At 40.2% G+C, this 22,525-nt stretch overlaps 1 protein-coding gene across 1 annotated transcript; it reads right to left on the bottom strand.

Moving 5' to 3' along the window:
- Positions 1-7,023: 7,023 nt before the first annotated feature.
- Positions 7,024-22,042, bottom strand: lypla1 (lysophospholipase 1). The gene is made up of 9 exons (XM_088322568.1): positions 21,784-22,042; positions 21,635-21,666; positions 19,252-19,317; positions 19,103-19,150; positions 17,027-17,097; positions 14,042-14,115; positions 13,853-13,954; positions 10,608-10,778; positions 7,024-7,508 (listed from the first exon to the last, which is right to left on the bottom strand). The coding sequence occupies exons 1-9, from the start codon at positions 21,850-21,852 to the stop codon at positions 7,449-7,451; spliced, it is 693 nt and encodes a 230-aa protein (XP_088178694.1). The 5' UTR covers positions 21,853-22,042; the 3' UTR covers positions 7,024-7,448.
- Between the last annotated feature and the right edge of the window lie 483 nt (positions 22,043-22,525).

Genomic DNA, 22,525 nt, shown 5'->3' with positions numbered 1-22,525 from the left:
GCTTGGCGTAGTAGACTGAATACGCGGCTCATGTTGTTGTTGTTGGCCGCGGACTCAAGCTGTTGGGCTTCTGCCTGCCAAAACCTCTCCCTATCTTCAGCAATGGCCACATTGCGCAGGCGATTCAGTCTCCGATACTCTGTGAGGTCGCCTCGGAGTCGGGCCTCACGCCGCTGGTCTATGATGTTTAGTGTCCTCTCTGATATCCAGGGCTTTCTCGGGGAGGATCGCGGGCGTCCGAGGACATTGTGAGCAGACTGGAGGACACTTTCCTTGAAGGCCGCCCAGTCTGTCAGCTTGTCAGGAGCCAGGGTATCAAGAGAGCGGCGGATGGAGCAACTGAAGTCTCTGGCGATGTTGGGGTCGCTGAGTCGGGAGGAGTCGGGGCGAGGCAGAGTCTTGTGCTGGTTGGCTCGGAGCTTTAGCTTGAGCTGGGCCACCAGCAGACGATGGTCTGTGTTGCCAAGCTGTGCTCCTCTGAACACCCGGCAGTTGGTTACAAACGACTTCCAGCGTCGTGATATCAGGATGTGGTCCAATCCCTTCCTGGTTCTGCCATCTGGGCTGTACCACGTCCAGTGATGGATGCATTTCCGGGGAAACCAGGTGTCAGCAACACAAAGGTTGTTTTGGTGGCAGAGGAGGAGGAGGCGGTTGCCATTGTCGTTTGTTGTGCTGTCAACGAAGGTGGTGCCGACAGGTGAGCCGGGGGACCGATCAATGCTGGATAGAGTGGCGTTGGCATCAGTGAGGATGATGGTGACGTCGTGTGGTGGGGCTTGGTTGACAGCCTGGTGGAGTTGGTCAAAGAACGCGTCCTTCGCATCCTCATCAGCGACATCGGTGGGGGCGTAGGCGACGATCACTGTCATCTTGCCGTGATGGTGGAGGAATCGAGCAGACAGTAGTCTGTCACTTATTGGTGTCCAGCTGATGAGGGACCTCCGGAGGGCTTTTGGAATGGCAAGAGCCACACCGTAAAGGCCGGTCCGACTCTCGGGGCCACTCCAGATGTAGCAATGGTTGCCAGCTGTTGTTTCACCATTGCCTTGCCATCGTACTTCACAGAGCCCTGCCATGGTGATGTTATAGCGACAGAGCTCTCGGGACAGCAGGGTGGCAGCTCCGGGGCGAAGGAGTGTCTGGACATTCCAGGTGGCGACACGGGTCTTATGACGAAGATCGATCCGTACTCGTTGGTCGGGGGCAGGCTGGGGTCCGTTACCGTGTTGGTCAGTCCGGCTTCTTTCTCTGGTCAGTTTCGTAACAAAGTGTGTTTCTCCTGGGTGAGTTGTTAGCCCTCCGCAGGATAGTCGGTTGGTGGGGCTGCCACCTCACAGCGTACCGACACGCTGGGGTCTTTGTTTGTCTGGAACCTACCCCGGAGACCGGCCCGCCATGGGTGACCCTACCAGGAGCAAGCTCCCGACGGTATCGCTCTCCAGGGTCACTGGAACACGCAAGCCCCCTCGCCGCATCAAGGCCAGACCCATCCGAGGGGGGCCCCAGTAATACTACAAAAAAACTACTTTGGAAATACTACGGATAAAATGTAACGGAAAAACTAGAAAAATACCACTGCAGAATTACTACAAAATATAACTACAGTAATACTACAATACTACTACAAAAATATAACAGAATGCAACAAAAATACAACTACAGTAAAAGGATAAAAATACTATGGAAATGCTAGAAAAATATTATGGAAGTAATTTAACAATACTTCTACAAAAATACTCAAAAAAATACCACCCCACTAATACTACAATAGAAAAATACTACTACAGAAATATTACTAAAGAAATACCACTACAGAAATATTGTGACAGAAATAATACAAAAATACAACTACAGTAATACTACAAAAATGCTACTTTGGAAATACTATGGATAAAATACAACGGAAAAACTAGAAAAATACCACTGCAGAAATACTACATGAATACAACTACAGTAATACTACTAAACTAATGATCAAATTTAGTCCTCAAAACAGGGACCTGGTATATGATTTTGTGTCATTGTGAGAGTTTCAAAACCAATTTACTGAAACAAATCGATTTAAAAACAAATATAAGGAAATATAACATACGACCAAACCAAAAATCAAATTGGTCTCCAGGATTGTCTCCTTGGCCAAATTTTTGAACCCAATCCCGCCAATATGACGTCAGTTTTGGGCCCAATAAGAAAAATATACCCAATACTTAGTCGCCTGCCACCACGGTAAAATATTCAATCATCTGAAATTACTTGTTAGAAGGATTCCAAGAACTAGTTAGTACCTTAGGTTGGAATGTATGTTTTTTTTTTATATAGTAGTGGCAAAACTTGGTCTCCTCTCTATTACTTTGTCATGTGTGCAAGGGATGGGAGAGCTTAAGATCAGTCGCATGGCTGTAGTGATTGTACAGTAGTCAGTAGATTACATAGAGATTTGGGCAAAACGCGTTACTTTTCTGTACTAGACATTTCCCCACTGATTTGATTTATTTTTAATGAGAAATGGGCGCGAAAGAGTTCATTTTACGATTTAAAATCGAATGCGGCTTATACAAAAACACGTCAAGTTTCTTCCTTATTTTGCCATCGTGGATTTTAATCAGTCCGGAATTTACGATACCTCCTAACATCTGATTATGGTGCTTTTCAGCTCTTCTTCAGCTTACATGCCATACATATAGAACCGACATGGATTTGATAAAAAAATGATATGTATTTATTTATAAATATCCAATAAGTTTGTGTTGTTGTACATACTACATTTTGGTACTCACGTTTCCCTGTTTTTGGAGATAAAGACTTGGTTAATGAATTCGGGGTTGGATGATGGTACATTATGGTAAAGTTTAGGGTAAGGCAATCGGTTGCAGAAAATATTACACCACTGGTGTAAAAGAGGCGACCCGCGGGCCGGATTGGGCCCAGCAAGGGTTCGAATATGGCCCGCAAGACAACTGTGAGAAGCGAGATGGAAAAATGAGCTGTAGTTTTTCATATGTTCACTTAGCACCACTCGCAAAGACACTGGAGTAATATTTCTTCTTTTTTCTCTATTTTTTTCTCCTTCCATTTTTTCTCTTCTTTTCCATCTCTCTTTCTTTCCCACCCTCTCTAGTTCTTTTTCCTTCTTTTTTCTCACGTTCTTTCTGATGCTCACTAGTTTTCTCTTTCTCCTTTCATTCTCACTTTATTTCTTTTTTTGGTTTTTCTCTTTCTTCCTTTTCTCCCTTTCTCTCTCTATTGTGCTCTAATTCTCTCACTTGTTCTCCCTTTTTCATTCACTCTTTCTCTCAAACCTGGTTCGGCCCCCGTTAGATTTTGTTTCTAGCATGTGGCCCCCAGCTCAAATGAGTTTTGACACCCTTGCTCTATAACAGCCGAAGGGATAATTTCATCCAGCCCACTGTGAAACTGGGTATGTCCCAAAAAAGTTATTTTTTTATCAGGACGGGGTTTTGAGGAATAAATACAAACCAAATGCTCCTTCCTGCCGCTAGAAGGTTTTAAGAGCTTAAATCCAGTCCTGGGCCAGACTACTAGGTTTGAGAGAAAGATAGAAATAAAAAGAGAGTGAATGAAAGAGACAAAAAAGAGATACGAGGGAGAAAAGGAGACAGAGTAAGAGAGCGTGAGACAGAAAAGGGAAGAGTGAGATCATTAGAGAAAGCACAATAGAGAGAAAGGAAGAAAATGGAGAGAAAAAAAAGGAACAAAAGAGAAATAAATTAAGTGAGGAAAAGAAAAATCAAAAGAATGAAAAAAGACAAAAGGACAGAAAGAGAAAAAGAGAAAGAAGAAAGGGGGTGAGACAGAGTGAGAAAAATGAAGGAAAGAGCAAAAGAGAGATAAAGAGAATAAATTGAAAAATAGGAGGGAAAGAGGGTGAGGAAAAAAGGGGGAAAGAAAGAGTTAGAGAAATAGAAAAGAGAGAAAAAAGAAAGAGGGCAGGAGAAAAAAAATAGAGAAAACAAGAGATAAATACTACTACAGTTTCTTTGCGAGCGGTGCCATCAAGTGGACATGTTTAAAACTGCACCTCATTTTTCTATTGGGCTTCCCTCAGTCTTGTCTCGCGGGCCGGATAAGAACTGTCGCTGGGCTTGATCCGCCCCACGGGCCGCCGTTTTGACACCTGTGTTCTTGAGCAATGATATGAAGACATAGGCCACTGCTCTAGCTTCAGATGTGTATCCGGGCAAAGTGTTTGTGTAAGAGCAATGAAATAAAAAGCACAATCATGTTGTATTGAATGACTTTATTCTAAAAATATAAAAAGCTATTTGGTGACGATAAGCAAAATGAATATATCTAGACATCCAAATGCTTGTATTTGTATTCAAATAGTAGTTTTTTTCTCTTTTTCCCCCATTTTTCTATAAATACAATTAAAAGGTATGTATACCATAACATTTTTTACAATTAGGCACAGAAGGTGGAGTGTTATTTCCCACTATTTTGCAGCTATTCGAGAATTGACCGAGCTATGATGTCACTGAAGGAACACGTCAATTCCAACATGGCGGATCCCGTTATCTCGTTCAGTGCCATAATGTACGCATACATTTTTCAGAAGCATTTTCCCAGAGGGCTAAAACGTAAAACTAGTTGTTTGGTTGAAACTATTCTAAACGCTTTGGCGCTCCTGATCAGTATAATAAATCACCACTAGATGGCAGGAGTGGCTTTGATCAGATCTTTGTCAACACTGTTTCCATTCCTGTATCCAGTGTATTACACTATATGGCAGTGTGTAGGCGCAGTGATAAAAGATAAGTATAGACTGTAAACGTTTCAAAGCTTTATTCTTTCGTAATCGTTGGGACAGAGGGATGACGTTTCGTGCAGCTCTGTGATCGCCATGACCACCCAAATCATGTGATCACGTCACAAAAAAACATCGAGGGCTGAAAAACATCTTGCCAAGGTTATGTACGAGTCCAGTGTTCTTGTAATATAAATATTTTGCAAGCAAAGTGGCATTTTGTATATGGAAAAAGTTGTTTCTGTGAGGACCAGAACGGAGACAGGACCCACTTGCGTTGCGTTTTTCACAAGTTTTATTGGAAGAGAAAGGGTTCCGCCCACAATCCGGTGATTGCTGGACGCGGGAAGCAGGTCACTCTTAACGGGGAAGTGGATCTTCTGTGGCGAGCAATGGCGGTGTCATTTTTTTTACAGATTAAAGCTGCGAATAGTGAAATATGCATCTGAAAAGCAGGAAGTTTGGAGTTAGCAAGTGACTGGCGAAAGGCAGAGGTGGCGATGAGTCCGACATAAGCGACGTAGACCAGAATAGAGGAAATAAACGAAAGATCGTCTAAGATAAGGCAGTTTGATACTGGTTATTTATAAAAAATGAACAAAAATGGCACTGAAAAGAAAATTCATATTAAAGTGAAATATGCAGTCGAAAACCAGAAAGCGGAGGTGTCGATGAGTCTCACGTGAAGCAAAGTAGAAGCGGATTGGAAAGCGGCGCAACGTTTACCGTGAAAATGACAAATGAATATTTCATTGGATTTTGTGATTTGGAGATGATAGTTTGGTAAGCACATATTTATTCTAGACTTATGAATAACTCTTAATATTTTACGTCTTTAATGAAATAAACTGGCGCCCTGTGACTGGTTGGCAACCGTTTCAGGGTGTCCCCTGCCCACTGCCCGAAGATAGCTGGAATGGACTCCAGCACCGCCGTGACCCTACTGAGGATAAGCGGTGCAGATAACGAATGAATGAAATTGCCTTTCAAGATGTTCTTGGTATTGGATTTTAGCAAATACATTTCTCTCAAAAATGTGTCTTGTACATGTTTTTTTGCTTCTTAATTATGCATTTCCGGCTGGTGCGACTTATACTCCGGTGAGAGTTGAGTGAGTTCAGAGAGCCTTTTAAAATTTTTGTTCACCATGCCTGTATTTTATCTTATTTTTATCATCTAGCGCATTACACTGAAGGTGGGAAAGAGAAATCACGCGCATGGTTGTGGTTTTCTTTGTAGGGTGAAAATGGTGAAAGTAAGAAAAGGAGTGTTTCAAATAGAGTTCAAAAGCCAACCCAAACCCCCCAAAAGATGAAAAAGGAAGAGTTTTTTGGGGGTGCATCTACGACTTTTACATACAGACGCTGCCCTACTTACGAACGAGATAACTTCTGGACGATCGTTTGTAGGTTGAATTTGTTCAGTGCTATATTTTGTATGTTTAAGGCTTGTATAAGTAGCCTTTATTGTTTTGTACTAAAAAAATAAAAATTTCATAAAATAAAATGCTCTATAAAAGATAAATAAAGTTAAGTTGAACTTACTTTTGGAAGATTAGCTTCAAGAGTTAGGCGACTTCCTCCCCCGTGATAGAAAGTGGACGAAAAAAAGCGATCCAACCGTTTTCTCAACCGTATCAAGCTTTCTTATTCCACTTTCATTTCTAAAGAAACGGCTCGCCTCTTCTTTACGCTTTACACCAACCATATTGAAAGGATGCACGAGATATTAGACAATAAAAATGTCAACGTTCTTAGCGCGCTGGAGATACAGTATAGTATGTTTACACACAAAGCCATATTTCTTCTTCAGTGTGGATGCTGGGTGACTTCTCACAGCGCCACACAGTGGTGGAAAGAAGCACTACAGTACTATCCTTTACTCGGAAAAAGGTGCACACGATACAAATTGGAACTTACAACAATGTCCGGATATTTTTCAACATCCTGGAAAAAATGTTCGAATCGACCGTTTTTCGTAAGTTGAATGGTCGTAGGTAGGGGAGCGTCTGTATAATTATTCATAAATAATATATCCATTGCAGAAATATCGGATTCAGACAATCAAATAAACCATTTTTTTCTTTCTTTCTCATTGTTTTCTGACTTTAACTAAATGTGGCCCGTTACTTAATAGGCTGAACATTTCAAAATTACAAATTCCGCACAAAAAAAAACAGTGAACATGGTGTGTTGCTGTTCTTTTTCCTTGAGGCTCACATGCTAGCGTAAAAAAAGCACAGAATGAATACAGTGTGAAACCATTTTTAGTTGTTTAATATCTTTTTTTTCGCGGATTCTATCAATTATGATAAATCGGACAACTTACGGCATTGGGGGCAATCCCCGACCACGTATTAAACACAAATTACAGACTGATCCTGATCAAGCAGAACTGGTTGCTGTAAAGTTAGCAGATAGATAGGAAAAAATACTTTATAGGCTATTTATTCTAGATGAATATCAAAGCTCCTGATACCCCTGAACAGAAAATGGCTTTTCAGCATCACGAGAAGTGACTGAAGTCACTCTACGGTGTCATTGCTTCGCGGTGGGACCAGCCCCAACCGAAGAGCGATGTGAAGCAGTCCCGCGTACCTCCGAAGCCCTAAGGTAGCGGTGGAGATGGGTTTGTTATCGTCAAGTGTTCTCAGGATGAGTCCTACTGGCAGTGTGGGCCTTCATTCGTTGCTGGTGGCGGGCAGCTGCTTCTCGATGAATCGCTTGATGTCCACCATTTCCTGCCAACGGCGAAAATCATCGATTAAGATGGTGGTCGTAAGTAAAACAACCAATGCACACAAAGCCGTTTTCAGCTCTACTGCAAGTTGTTTACGTCACGTGTTTTCGGCTCATGTGAACATTCAAGACGGTGACCACCGGATCGATTATGAAAACGAGCACAAATTGACGATAATTTGGAAAGAAAACACAATTGAGGACTGCGTCGCTTAAAATGTGAGGTCTAGATTTCTAGATGACAGTGCCAGTGCTAGAATACAACACAAGACGTGAATATTGTACTAATGTCATTGGTGGTTTCCCCTGTAAGACAGCAAATTTCATTCTCTTGTCATTTTTCCTCCATTTTGTGGGAAACCACTACACTCGAGAGGTTTTTGTCATAGCATCATAGCTATCTATGCTAGCGCGCAGCTAGCCAGCCGCTCTCTAAATTGCTTTCTTACACTGAAAGAAGAAGCCGTTTAATGTTGTATTACTTTTGTATAATGATAATAAAATCATTCATTTAACTGGAATTATGTGTTGTGTGTTATTATTTGTAGAAATATATACCTATTTTGGTAGAGTCGTGTACTCTCAGCCAGTAATGACGACATCTCGAAGTCAGTTTGAGCCTTTCAGGGCTTTTATGATGGTGCTACTTCGCGGGTGGTTCGGGTCGCCACTAACCACAAAAATCGAGGGATCTCTGTACTAATACAATTTTCGGGGTGCCAACTTTTGTCCCCATTGTCTACAGCAAAAATACTACTTCAGAAATACTACAAAAATACTAGAAAATTGAAAATCAAATTTAGTGCTTAAAAACAGGGATCTATTTTGTCTTTCATTCTGAAAATAAAAAATACTATAGAATAACCACAGAAATGCAATAACAGTAACACAATACAACAAAACTGTAACAGAAATACAAAAAACAAAAACTACTTTGATAATACTTCAAAAATTCCCATACATTAATAATATAGTACAAAATTACTACTACAGAAATATTACGAAAATACAACGACAGACATATTAAGAAGTAAATACTACGAAAAAACAACTACAGGAAAACCACAAAAATACTGAAAAAAAATGGAACCTTGTTAATACTAAAAAACTAAATATCGAATTTGGTGCATAAAACAGGGAGCTTATGTATTATTTTGCTTTAATTGTGAGCGTTTTGAAACCATTTTGTAACTGATTTATTCACAAATATAAGGAGATATAACATGTAGATAGGTAAGGATTTTATTGTTTTGTACAGACATGTAGTGCTATGCTAACTGTTGTTTAATAATTCAAGGTTGTATTGCAAATAAGTAGAATAGTGCTTTTTTTAAAGTTATTTTGGAGGCTTAATCACGAGAGAGATACAAAAGGGGGCCCAAGGTCGAGCAAAGAATCGCCGTTCCTGGGAACCCAGATGGTGAGGTGTTCCACCCAGATATTCATGTACACAAGAAAGGGCGTCATCTGAGACTGCCGGAGAAGAGCCAATAAGCATCTTAAGCAACAGATTGCAGATATCATGAAACCAATAAAATGAGAGTGGTTAGTGTTTTGCTGTCGATTTGAATATTGTATAGATAACTCTTCGGGGCTCCTCAGGAAAAGTGTCCGGTGTTCTCGTTTGCCAGCGTCCCTGCGTCCTAGACGCATCATTTTTGCTGGGGACGCATTGTGTCAAATCAACGTGCGTCCTTGGGACGCAACTTTTTTGACACCAAATTGGCATTATTACCCGATTACTTTTTTTTTTTAACAAAGATTTACCGCACTCCAAACTTTTCGTCAGGCAGATCCGCCATTGTTGTTTTGGTCTCGCGCCGATCTCGGCAAACGAGATCTCGTTGCTTCGAGATGATGTCATTGTTTTGGTGGTTGTCGAGTGAAAAAGAAGTATGCCTCCGTAAAAAACAGTTGGTATTAGGTGCAAATCAACAAAAAATTGGTAATTTATATCAGTGTCGGTAATAAGTCGAAACATAATACAGAAAGTGGTAACAACGGCAATAATTCCGGCACGAAAAAACGGCGGAGAAATTCTTCAGAAGACCGCGAGGCAAGGAAAACACGTGTTTTGAAGCGAACGATTCGACGAAAGATAAACAAAAGAATACTCCTAGCAAGAAAAGTACTTTTCTGCCAAAATGGACTCAATTATATTCCTGGTTACGCTTTGAGGAGGATGATAATGGAGGCTACATGTTCTGTGATGCGTGCACCCAGCGTGACAAAAAAACTGGATTGCATAAATCATTTCGCAATACGAACTTTCAGAAAAGCACATTGGATCGGCACAACGACAATGAAAACCACAAATTAGCTACGGAAATTCCGTTGCTGCAATTGGACCTTGAGAAGGCATTACAACTGTGGCGGGACAGCAAACCACAAAGAATATATGAACTAAAAAATCTGAAGTGATTAAAACTGCATGAATATATAGACTAATATTTCAGCAATATTATTTTGTATAATGTACAATATTTTTGTGAAGTGATAACTGCTTTGTATTAACAATTAAGTGTGATGATTTACATATTCATTTATATATTTTTCGCCGATTTACAATTTCAACCTCGATAACACTAAATTTTGGGGACCCATAGATCTCTGTTGGGACCCATAGATTTTTGAGCATGCGAGTCCCCGGGACCCATCACTTTTCGCAGGTAAAATGAACACGGAGTGTCTCTCCCTGATGGCCACAGGGAAGCACGGATTGTATTGAGAGGGCCCCGAGCCTCCGATACTGTATCAGTTTTTTGCTGTTAGGAATAAAATCTCGGGTAATTCGGCTGATGGTTTCCTGGTCTTCTCTCTTATGGAACGAGCACGCATAATTGTTAGGAAAGGTGAAGCTAAGGTTAATATCGGGTTGAATGGTAAATTTATGTTCAATCAGTTTGAGTATCGTGATAAAGACCTTAAACATAACAATAGATATCTACAAATACATTTATTCATTTGCCTGCCACTCCAAATAGTTTCCCACCCCTGCTGTAACTAAAAAATTCAACATTTTCAACAAGCAGTGTTTTTTTTTCAATGAAATGTGTCTTTTGGCCCAAAGATGTAAAATAAAGAGTTCAATTAGTACAGACCTCTGGACAAGCACTGTGCAGGAGGCCGGGATAAGCCTTGAAGGTGACATGGTCGGGGCCCAGGAGGCTCTTTAGCTTTTCGGCAGTGCGAGTGCCGAAGGAGAACGGCACCAGCGGGTCAGCGTCCCCGTGGCACTGAAGCACGGTCACGTCCTTGTTGGTAGGAGATGCCTACGAGAGAGCCAGGAGTGGAAAAAGGTGTCGGAATGAACTAAGGCAGCGACAATTAATCGACAAAAAAACATAGAAACAGTCGACAATGAATTCCACCGTCAACAATTGCCGCCTGACTCGTTTTTTCAACAGAGTGAGGCCTCTTACATGATTCTAATCCCTGCAAAGTCGCTCATGCGCACTAGCGTCTTTATCTTGACAGCATCAAAATCAATTATACATACCAAAAATTTTAATTGTGGGATCATTGGAGCCTGGATAAGGCAAGCGTAAAAAGTAGACCTTGCGTATCATGGCAATACCACTGTCATACATGAACATATAAAGAGAAAAGTCGGACAGTTGAACAGAAAGGAGTCTGACTCGCCTCGGTAAGATTCAGATCACATCAGGGTTCGTACACCGTTTTTGCGGCCAAATTCAAGCACATTTTAAGGACTTTTTGAAGCCAATTTTCATTTCTCAAGTACCAATGAAAAAAGAAATCTGATGAGAATTGTGTATTTTCAAGAGCCACAGATATATCTGCAAGTTACATATGCAATTTCTAACCTTGCTAGCGCATTTATCAAGACCTATAATACTTAGATCTTAAATATATTGCAGAAATATTTATAAACTGCGGTTCTACGAGTCCCTACTGACTGCCAAAAACTGGATGTCACCGTCAAAAAATTCGAAAAATGCATACCAAAATTTTGTCATTCATTCATAACAACCGTGCCACCAGGAATGTCTGTGAATTCCAGTCTCACCACAAGTATGTTTCCTTCAGTATTTTCCGCGTGATCACAAGGATTCCGAATGACATGATGCTCTGGCGGTCGTAGGAGACTCATAGAACCGTAGTTCCATTTGTAACATTCGTTTTATTTCGTCCCCAACGACCGCCAGAGGGGGTGCTCTTAGCACTGGATGACTTAGTCACGAGGAACCCCAAAAACAAACTTTGCTGAGAATCCAGGACTGGACCAAAAACAATGCCAAGTGGTGTATGGGAGGCTACCTAAACGCTGGAGAACCTGGCCAGGGTTCCTACAGCTTAAGGCAAGTTCAATTCAGGACTAAGATTTCAATCACAATTGAAACCAACAAAAATAAAAACACTTTTCCTGCACACAGTACATTGTGCCTCGCGCACTTTACCTGGAACAGATTTGAGCCATGGTGAAAAACACTGGTCTGACAGCTACTTTTCTTAATTTTCCCCAAATCTCTGTTCGAAGTTGCTCTGTGTATTGTGGCTAGACCTAAGACATGCATTCGTTCTGAAAGGCCCGACTGAAACCACATCACCGTTTTGATAGTTCCATTATTCTGGTCACGCGAAGTTGCCACAAAACGAGTCCATTCACAATTATTTGTGACGCCCTTAACCACAAAATGACTAAAAGGAATGCACAGGTTACAATGACACCACCCCCTGATCTTGAACCAACATGCGGGCGAGGAAATACTCAAAAACCTTAGCGTTAGGAAAATAAGAAACCTTGTGAAGGGGCCTCACAAGTGGTAACCCCCCTTCCAGGATGACCACGATGCAATAGATTTAGCAGGACACAAAACATAGATAACTTCAATTCAAAATACATAGGTAATATACAAAAAGTGCATGACAGCAACGACGCCTCGAGCCTGTAAAATTCATAAATTTCACCACAATTTTTAGTTCAAACAAATAGAAATCTTATCCAGACTTTCGAAATTGGATTAAAGACATTTTAATCCCAATTAAGGCCTTATTTTTAGCATAATGAATTCAATGCATTTTAAGACTTTTCAAGGATCCGCAGAAACCCTGCTGGCAAAAGGGCTAGGTGTCGCCCAAGAGGCGGAAGCACAGATGTCCTTCAAGGACACCCCCTACAGGGCGTCCCAGGGAGGTGCAAAGCCCTGGCCGAATAGCAGCGCACCCGTAAAGGCAGGTCGGCTAGCATAAGACTAGTGAATGGTCTCCAGAATCCAGAGGGACAGACACGGTCTAGACAAGGCGGATCCACCAAAACAAACAAAACTCGCCGTCACGTCGATGAGGTGGCTCGGGCATCTGAGAAGGAAGCTCCTGGAAGCCTCCCTTGGGAGGTGTTCCAGGCATGTGCCACCGGCAGGAGGACCCTGGTATCACCCAGGACAAGCTGGGGAGATAACGTCTCTAGGCTAGTCTGGGGACATCCCAGGATCCCGTTTAATGAGCTGGATGAAGTGGCTGGGGATAGGGAGGTCTGGGTTTCCCTGCTGAGGCTCTTGCCTCCGTGACCTGACCCGAGATAAGCGGAAGACAATAGATGTATGGATAATTGACTATTAAAATAGTTGATAGTTGAAGCCCTAGAACAGGGGAGTCAAACTCATTTTAATTGAGGGCCAAATGATGGAAAAAAATATCACCGGGGGCCAGAAACTAAAGAGAAAGAAAGAGAGAAAATGAGAGAAGGAAAAGAGAGGGAACAGGGGAGACAGATAAAGATAGAGTAGATAGATAAAAAGGGCAAAAGAGAGAAGAGAGAGAAAAAAGGATGAAAGAGAGAAATAGAGAGAGCAAAAAAAGAGAGGGCGCATAATAGAGAAAAAAGGAGGAGGGAGAGGGAATGAGAAAGAAAGAAAAAGATGGAGAAAGAAAAAGGAAAAAAGAGAAAAAAAGTGAGAGACAGAGAAAGAAAAAGAGTGAGTGTGAGAGAGCAAAAGAAAGAGTAAAAGAAGAGAGAAATTGTGTAAAAAAATATAAAGAGCAAGAAAAGAGGAAAAAATGGAAAAGGGAGAGAGAGAGAGATAAGGGGAAAAAGAAAGAAAAAGAGAGAAACAATGAGAGTGAGAAGGAATGAAAATGTTAAAGGAAGATAGAAAGAAAAATAAAAGATAGAAAAAGTTACAAAGAAACGAGAAAGGACAAAGAGAAAAAAATAAAAAACTCAAAGCAGAGAGCGGGCGAGATAGAGCATGAGCGGGAAATACAGCCCCAGTCGCTTTGCGAGTGGCGCCTGGCTTTGCCGACACCAAGTGGACATATCTAAAACCACGGCTCATTGTTCTCTTGTGCTTCTTGTGCCCCTGGAATGAACCGACTGCCTTACCTGAGCCAAGGTGTTGCGCAGGGGAAGCCAGCAGCTGAGGGCGACCACTCCGGCCAGCTTGTGCTGGCCCGTCAACGCCGAGTAGAGAGACAATGCACCACCCTGCGCTCACACCATACCAAAAGAGTCAGCCTGGGAACTTTTAGAAATATAAAAAAAGGAAAGAATCCTTCCTTGTTGGATACTCACCTGGGAAAATCCACCCACGATTATTCTATTAGCGGGAATGCCGTTCTTCACTTCTTGGTCTATCAAGGCTTGAACTGAAAATACATCAAAAGTACAGTAATCCCTTGCTGTATCACGGCCCCTTTTCTGCGTCAATAACGAGTGCTACACATACTGTGTTTTCATGACCATATACCGCACCAAAAAAACCTCAGATTTATTCATATCGTGCGGTGCGCCCTGTGTGTCATGTAAAGACCAGCTCGGTGGACTTAGGGTTGGGCGCCCGCCCCGAGACCGCTAGGTCACAGGTTCGAGCATTGGCCGGGTCAGCCCCAAAACGTAAAGTTTTTGGGTGAAATTCGAGGTTTTTGTGAGAGTTTCATTTCCAACTATATTACCTCTGAAAAAGTGATGAGTCCCTAGGGACTCGCATGCTCAAAAATCTATGGGTCCCAACAGAGATCAATGGGTCCCCAAAATTTAGTATTATTGTGGTTGAAATTGTAAATCGGTGACAAATATATAATAAAAATCTATATATTCATTCAGTTTTAATCATCAAATTATGAATTCATTTTCTGCATCAAATTATTATTGGTAATATACCGATTAAAGGGATAACCACAAACCTGTCTTTTTTTTCATTTTCTCTTTCTATACTTAACTTCTTTATACAACATAATAATTCGTAATATAATGCATCAAAGCAAGTGAGCCGGCTCTCTTGAATGATTGAGCCAAAAAAGCCGGTTCTCTAAAAAGAGATGGACTTTTCACCACACACCTCGAGATTGGCGTGCAGAACCTCGAACCGCGAGACCAAAACAACATCTGCCTGACGAAAAGTTTGGAGTGTGGTAAATCTTTGTTTATAAAAAATGTAAGCGGGTAATAATGACAATTTTGTGTCAAAAAAGTTGCGTCCCAAGGACGCACGTTGATTTGAGACTATGCGTCCCCAGCAAAAATGATGCGTCTAGGACGCAGGGACGCGGGCAAACGAGAACACTGCTTGTATGTGATCATCTGTGATTCTATGTAACTCCTGCGTTAACGTGACAAGTGTCCTGCTTGTACAGAAGAGGACGCCACACGCAATGCATCAATTGTTTGCGGAAGCACTCATGGATGCTAACCCCGTAGCGTATCTAGCAATTTGAAAACTACTGTGCAAACGAAAGCTGAACCGAGTTGTCCCCCCCCAAATATGAATTAAATACAAAACCTCACTTTCCCATCAATTAAATATTTAATGTGTTTTTGTTCACCGTGGTGTGTTCATTTCTATGCCATGCAGAATAACACGAAACGGAGCAGCTGCGAGAGAAATCAAGATTTATGAATTGAGGGTTTACAAGTGGAGAGAACAAACTCTGACAAGTTTTTATCCTCGTGTTTTACTTTGCTATCGATACTTAAATAAACCACAACAAACCTTTTTTTCACATTGTATATCTAAATATGCACACTTGTATGCTTGTCTGTGTTATCATAGGGCAGCCGCAGCAGAGGGCACCCGTACCCTATCATGCGGTGCGCCCTGTCTAGTGTTGAATACAGAAATAGAACCAGCTACGGAGACTGCACCCTTTTAACACGGAACGCTCTATGGTTGTGAAAATACGGTACATAAAACCACTGGACGAACCGACATTACTTACGTGCAAATCTTTTCTAATTTCAAGTTTTTCTAAAAGTCATCATGCCACAAAAACACTGGACCCCAAAAAACACCAAAAAGCAGATGAAGAAGCTTTCTATCGCCAACAAAGTTGGACCTGTACACGTGCTAAACTTGCTCTGGAGCTACATGGGGATCTCTGGTGCTTCCTAGTGGCTACCTGGCACCTTTTAAAAAATGCTTGATAATAGAAAAATATTTGGTTTCTGTGGGCCAAAACAAGACACATTCTTAATGTTTCCTAATGGATACAGATATTTACAGTATGTTTCATTTCTCTTAAGACTTATGTAACGTTTCAGAGAGATTTTTGTGTTTGGTTCACTATGGATTTTTATTTTGCTGACCAGGAGGTAAATGCAGTTTTCCGTAACGTCCACATGATGGTTTTGGAGAGGACGTTGTTGGGCGTCGCCCCAAAATATACGCAAAGAGGAGATATGGCAAAGAGGGAACGCTCTTTATTCGGAACTGTTCATTTAATGTTCGAGCAATTTTCCAGAAACGTTCAAAGTTCGTTCAAGAAACGTTGGGCTTTATATTGTGCTCAAAAACATCTCCTGATGTTTTTTCCTGCCCAGACTTGCTCAGTCAACAGACTTCTTGCCACAACATTTTCCCATAACTTCCGCCAGATGTCTTCACAGAATAGGCTACTGTCAGCTCGAAGGCTGCAGACTTTCAGTTAATCCACAACAATGGCAACAAAGTATCATGTAAAGTGGATCATGTCCTTAATCAATACAGCTGAGAAATAAGCCATCAAAATTAGTTTTCAAATTCAAATTTGACAGCACAGAAGTTATTTGTAAAAAAAATAAAGGTACAGTACTTTTATTTGTTAAACCCTTGAGCCTGTAAATTGGGTTTGTTCTTTAATAAACACCTAAATGTGAGTAGTTTGTGGGTTTTTACTATCCATTTTGGGGCGTGACCCATGTAAAAAAACAGGGATAATCATATGTGATTCACTGAAAGCATTAAAGGGGCAGTGTGTAATATTTAGAGCCTCCTAGTGATACAAAAACGTTCATTCAGTTAAAAAAAACAACACCACTGATTTGCATACAAGGCCAAAATACATGAACTATCATAGGAATGTGATATAAATATATACTAAAAATCATAAGTGGAGAAATTTGTATAACTTTCACACAGTGGAATCCCCACTTAGGTCGCCGCCATTTTTGTCCGGCATCCAACCGCCAGGCTGTTTGCTCTTTGGCACTGGCCCTTGCTCGCGCCAGACAACACATTGCCATCTAGTGGTCAAATATTACACACTGGGGCTGTAAAGTAACATTTTGAAACAAAATACGCACGGTGTTCTGATGCAATCTTGATGCCTGCCTCGTCTTCTTTAGCGTCGGGACTCAGACTGTAAATATCAAACCTAAGCACAAACGTAGTAATGGAGTATTTTTAATTGCGATATTTAAAAAAAAAAAAAAAAATGAATTAACCCCTTAACGTTCCTGTACAATTTGCCTAAAATCCCAACCCAAGTGTAAAACTAAACATTGTATTTTACATATTTTACTAAAGGTAGGTTTAGGCATTTCCAAAAGTGCCCATCTGGAGACGAGCAGTTTACAACATTAAAACTTTTGCAAATTTGTATTTTAGCATGGCCAATTTTCTAGACACTGTGAAAGAGTTGTAAATGTTTGACTTCTCTTACGAGAATACAAATCAATGATTATGCACACTTGCGTGAAATAATAGTGCGTAAAAATGAATCACGGATGCCTTTGTGCACGTTTAATTCCAGCTCTGATTTGGATACACATCGTATATATTTATGTTAAAAATTTAATTGGGTAACCAATTTGTCTATCATCATTCGAATTGGTTACTACTGGCTGAAGATATTTGAAACTACTGGAGGCGATCTCCTTTTTATCTAACAGGCCTGTATAACTTAATGCAGACTGGCTGTGGACTGTAGAAAAAAAATCCCGCTATTGGCCTAAATTGGTGGCAATTGAAAGGTCAGAGGCTAACTACCAAATTTGAAATAATTTTACAAGTCTTTTTATCTTTAAAGGGGAGTTTTGGAGCAAACCGAACGAATTACAAGGAAGAATGTCGAACGAAGCAGACATACTTTTAGGCGGATTTTGTTTAGTTTTTTTATCTGTTGGTATTATTGGTTATTTTGGAGTCAATATTTTACACTGTTGGATTATCTGGATTGTCCTGGATGTAACAAAGCCATTCTTGCGTACATTCAACAAATTTGATGACAGCCAGGGAATGTAATTGGCGAGCTGCGCCGGCTTTATTGTTTTCGGGTATCCTGTTTTAGACTGATCGTGATGTTTCTGTGACGAGTATACAGTGGAACCTCGGTTTTCGAACGCCTCTCAGTTCGGACAAATCGGAGTCCGACCAAAAATTTCGAGAAATTCTTGCTTCACTGTTCGGTCAAAAAATTGGAGTTCGAACGCCGGTAATGCGTGAGTGTGTACACTAGGGGGCGATGCTGAGCGGCGTACGGGTGTAGATCGCTCTTTTTGTGACCAACTGTTTTCGCGTGCGGACGTGCTTCGTTTTGCTTTCGCTTTTAATATAGGTGTACAAAGTATTTTAGCCCCTAATTATGCCTCCGAAGAAAGTCAGTGCAAGCAGCAAAGTTGCTACAGGTGAAAAAAGAGAAGTAGTGCGTACAACTATTGCATTTAAGAAAGAAAAAATAGCAAAATATGAAGGTGTGCGAGTGTCTGATCCTCTCCCCACCGTCCACCTGCGCCTTCTGCTGACCACCACAAAGGTAAGAAATCCTACGCATAATTCTTTTCTTTATCCTTTTTTTTTATTTTTACACATTCATGTTAGCGTAATCTTTCGTACGGAAGATTACGATTACGCGAACGTACGATAAGTCATGTTTACGTTAAACATTCAAGGTAAACATTCAGGGTGTTGGAACGCAGCCCCCTTTCCAATAAACCGCTCACCACTTGTTGTGGAGGTGCTAAATGACTTGTAAACGACCTGATTTTTTTTATTTTTACACGTCCATGTTAGCGTAATCTTTCGTACGGAAGATTAGGATAAGGCGAACGTACCATTAGCCTGGGTTAGCTTTATGATTACGTTAAACATTTAAGGTAAACATTCAGGGTGTTGGAACGGATTAAAACGATGTACATTATTTTTAATGGGAAAAATGATTTCGGTGATCGAACAAATCGGTTTTCGGACAGGGTTCTGGAACGGATTATGATCGAGAACCGAGGTTCCACTGTATTTCAAAATAACTTGAATCCTGAGAGTTTAAGCTTTCCAATGATATGTGGCATGATGTATTTCGGTGACTGGTGACATCGTGAAGCCACGCCTTTGTTTATCAATAGTCCCGCCGGCGGAACGTTAAGGGGTTAATTTAAACTTACCAAGAAGGCATGGGCATTCGCATATTTAAGGTGACAGGAATGGAAGGGCTGTAAAAAAACGGCACATTATTATTATTGGTTAACAAATAATTTGTCATTTTCAAATAAAAAACAAGAGTCGAAAGGCATAATGTGAAAGAGATACATACGCATGTGGACAGATGTACTTGACGTGTGGAATCCTGATGCCACCAAAGCCTTCGGCCCAGCCATGGCTGGAAAAAACAAACATGACAAGCTCAGAGGGACAGTGTGTGTTATTTGAGATTTCCATGTCACTGTATTCATGGCAACTGTAAGCGACTGCTCAAAGGCACAAGAAAAATAATACAAACTTTGGAGACCCAAAGAGACTCGTAAAGCACCGTTATTCTGCCCTTAAAAACACAATCACAATAAAATGAGATGTGGTCCCTCTCAAGCTCAATCGGAAGGCGCCAATTGTATGAACAGGAAGATAATATCGAGCATGGCATTACTGCCATCTACTGTTAAGGAATGTAATTGACCCGGAGTTTTTTTTTTCTTTATAACATTATTTAGCAAAGGCCCTCGTCCCACTGAAGAGAGGTCCCAAAAGTGGGTCAGGATCCACCATTTGAAGGACCCTGCTCAGTTCATGTAAAATAAATCATTTCTTATTTTTCAATCTAAGAGTATTTTAATAGAAGCAAGTTTGTACGATGAATTCATGTATATTTATCACTTAAGACAATACTGTTTAATTAATTTCTTTCCACTAGGAGTACTAAACAAACACTGTCCCTTTAAGTAAAAAAAATCCTCAGATTTATTAAAAACATAAATAAAAGAGCTTACACTGACTCAATAAGTGAATATGCAACAATGTTTACCACATGATGACAGGAGCCCTTGAGCCACCTTGCCCGACATGGCGAGTGAATTATTTTAAAAAAAAAGGAAAGTTGACTATGAAGTAGGGATGCAACATTTTGGAAAAAACCCAATTGCATTTTTTTCAGATCGATATTGCAGTTTCGATGCCATTTTCGATTTTTCTGTGCTATTTTTTATGAGTACTCATATAGTAAGCAGTGTTTCCCATAGAATTTTGTGAGACCCCGGTGGATGGACAATCTACGGCAGGGGGCTCTAACATGCAGCCCTGGGCCCAATTCGGTAATTGTTTGATGCCCCCCACCGTAATTAAAAAGTTTGAAGGGGCAGTTGTAAAAAGAAACAATTCATTAAAAATAACTATCTTGATTAAAAAATAAATCCAAAATACATTAACTATGTTATAAAGGTGTATTTTTTTTCTAGAATACTCGTTGCTTGAGAAATTTGCATTGATTTTTACATAACATGAGCAAATTGTCTGCCATCTTGCTGCTAAGGGTCACTAAAAACCTCAAAAAAAGACTGGGCAAGAAAATGGGAGGTAAAATTGTGCATTCTGGACACTCTGAGTCTCCATAGTTAGCATTCTTCCTTGTTTTATATATATATATATATATAAGGACACACACAGAGAAACAGAGATAGGAAAGCGCTATATAAATTCCTTTTACCATTACCATTAGAGGGGGATAGAGATATAGATATAAGAGAGATATAAGATAGCTATATATATATATATACTGTATATGGGATATATATATAGATATAAGAGCTAGATATAGATAGTTAAATATGCTGTTGGTATATATATATATATATATATATATATATATATATATATATATAAGAGAGAGAGAGAAATAGAGAGAGAAAAAGAGAGAGAGAGAAAGAGAAAGAGAAAGAGAGAGAGAAAGATAGAGAGAATAAATAAATCTACAGAAGAAAATGTCGACAAATCAGAAAATGACATGTACAGTGGAACCTTGCTACTTCGCGGTTCCACGTTCGCGGGTTCAGAGCTTCGCGGGTCTAAAAAAAATAATAATAATAAAATAAAATAATTTTTAAAAAAATAAATTAAAAAAACTTTTTTTTAAAGCATTTTTGAAGGGGCGTTGCTACTTTGTGGTTCCACGTTCGCGGGTTCAGAGCTTCGCAGGTCCAAAAAATATTGATAAAAAAAATAAATAAATTACACTTTTTTTTAAAAGCATTTTTGAAGGGGCCCAGCTACTTCGCGGATTTTCACTTTTCGCGGGTGGTTTTGGTCCCCATTAACCGCGATAACCGAGGGTTTCCTGTAGTTCGGTTATAACGCTGGCAATTCAACTTTCAGCATGGCTTGCTAGCGGCGAGTAAATATTCGACGAAGGAAAAAAAATACATATTTCTAATACAAAAATATGGTAGCAGTAATAGTCAGCCAAATTATTTACTGCAATTCTCGTCAAGATGTTTACCTATCCGAGACTGAGGTGGAATATTGTCTATATCCAGCGTTTTATTGTGAAAATACCGACCGGAAGTACAAGTGATGTTACTATAAGTGTGTCAAGAATGGCGCTGATGTGAATTAAACGCGAATTTGTTGCTCCACATCGTATCACGCGAATTCTTAAACCCAACAAAACAACGTTATTTAGAACATTTCGAGTTAACATGTTTACCTACCCAGTGTCACCGAGGCCATGCAGAAAGATCACCTGCAAAGGTTTGCAATTGACATCCGTTAATCCCACAAATTTAAAATGTAATCTTGCACCATTTAGAAAGTTGAATTAGGGATTATAATTGCATTAAAATGTAGATTATCGACTCACCGCAGCGGTGGCTTTGCGGGTAGCAGGCACGATGGCAGGTAAAGGCGCCGACATGTTATTACCGCACATACAACAACGCAACTCAGCCTTTGAAGAAAAAAACCTACTAAAACAAAATAAAAATAAAAACTATAAACCAAATATCGGAGTTAACTGTTTTCAAGGGCAATTGTCCACCACGGGGATAAGGCTGTCGCTAAACTCTTCACACAATGTTACGTCACAAGTCCCGCCTTTAAGACTTTATGATTGGCCTGAACGCACACATATCAAAACTGCAATTGGTTCTTTGAAATGTCAATTATATACTGTTGCACATCAAGATGACGTATACTTTCACTGTTTTTAATGAAATACGTCATCAAAACGTATTTTTAGAGCTCTTAAACGTTTTGTTTTACGATCATTTAAAATGAGGTCATTTTTTTTAAACGTACCCACATAAACCTATTTGTAAACCACGTTTCCTTTTTTATAATTGGCTTTGTCGTCGGAAATTGATATAGAATTAAGGCAACTATTGGTTCACCAAATAAAGTGTTTTTAATTTAATTTAATTTAATTTTAATCAGTGGTACAGATATAACGAAATTATGAATATGCTCTATTGCTGTTAAAATTGTCGAGAAAAATTGTTCAAACCTTACATTGTTTATTTGCTGTCAATAGTGTCAATAAAATTGTTCAAACCACAAAATACACCGATTAAAGAAATACTTTTAAAAATGAAACCACAGTCAAC

Source organism: Urocampus carinirostris, chromosome 18 (genome assembly GCF_059441175.1).
Source record: "Urocampus carinirostris isolate Australia breed hairy pipefish chromosome 18, RoL_Ucar_1.0, whole genome shotgun sequence".
NCBI classification, from domain to species: Eukaryota; Metazoa; Chordata; class Actinopteri; order Syngnathiformes; family Syngnathidae; genus Urocampus; species Urocampus carinirostris.
Note: the sequence above shows the minus strand (reverse complement) of the source record. Positions and strands in the feature narration are given on the sequence as shown.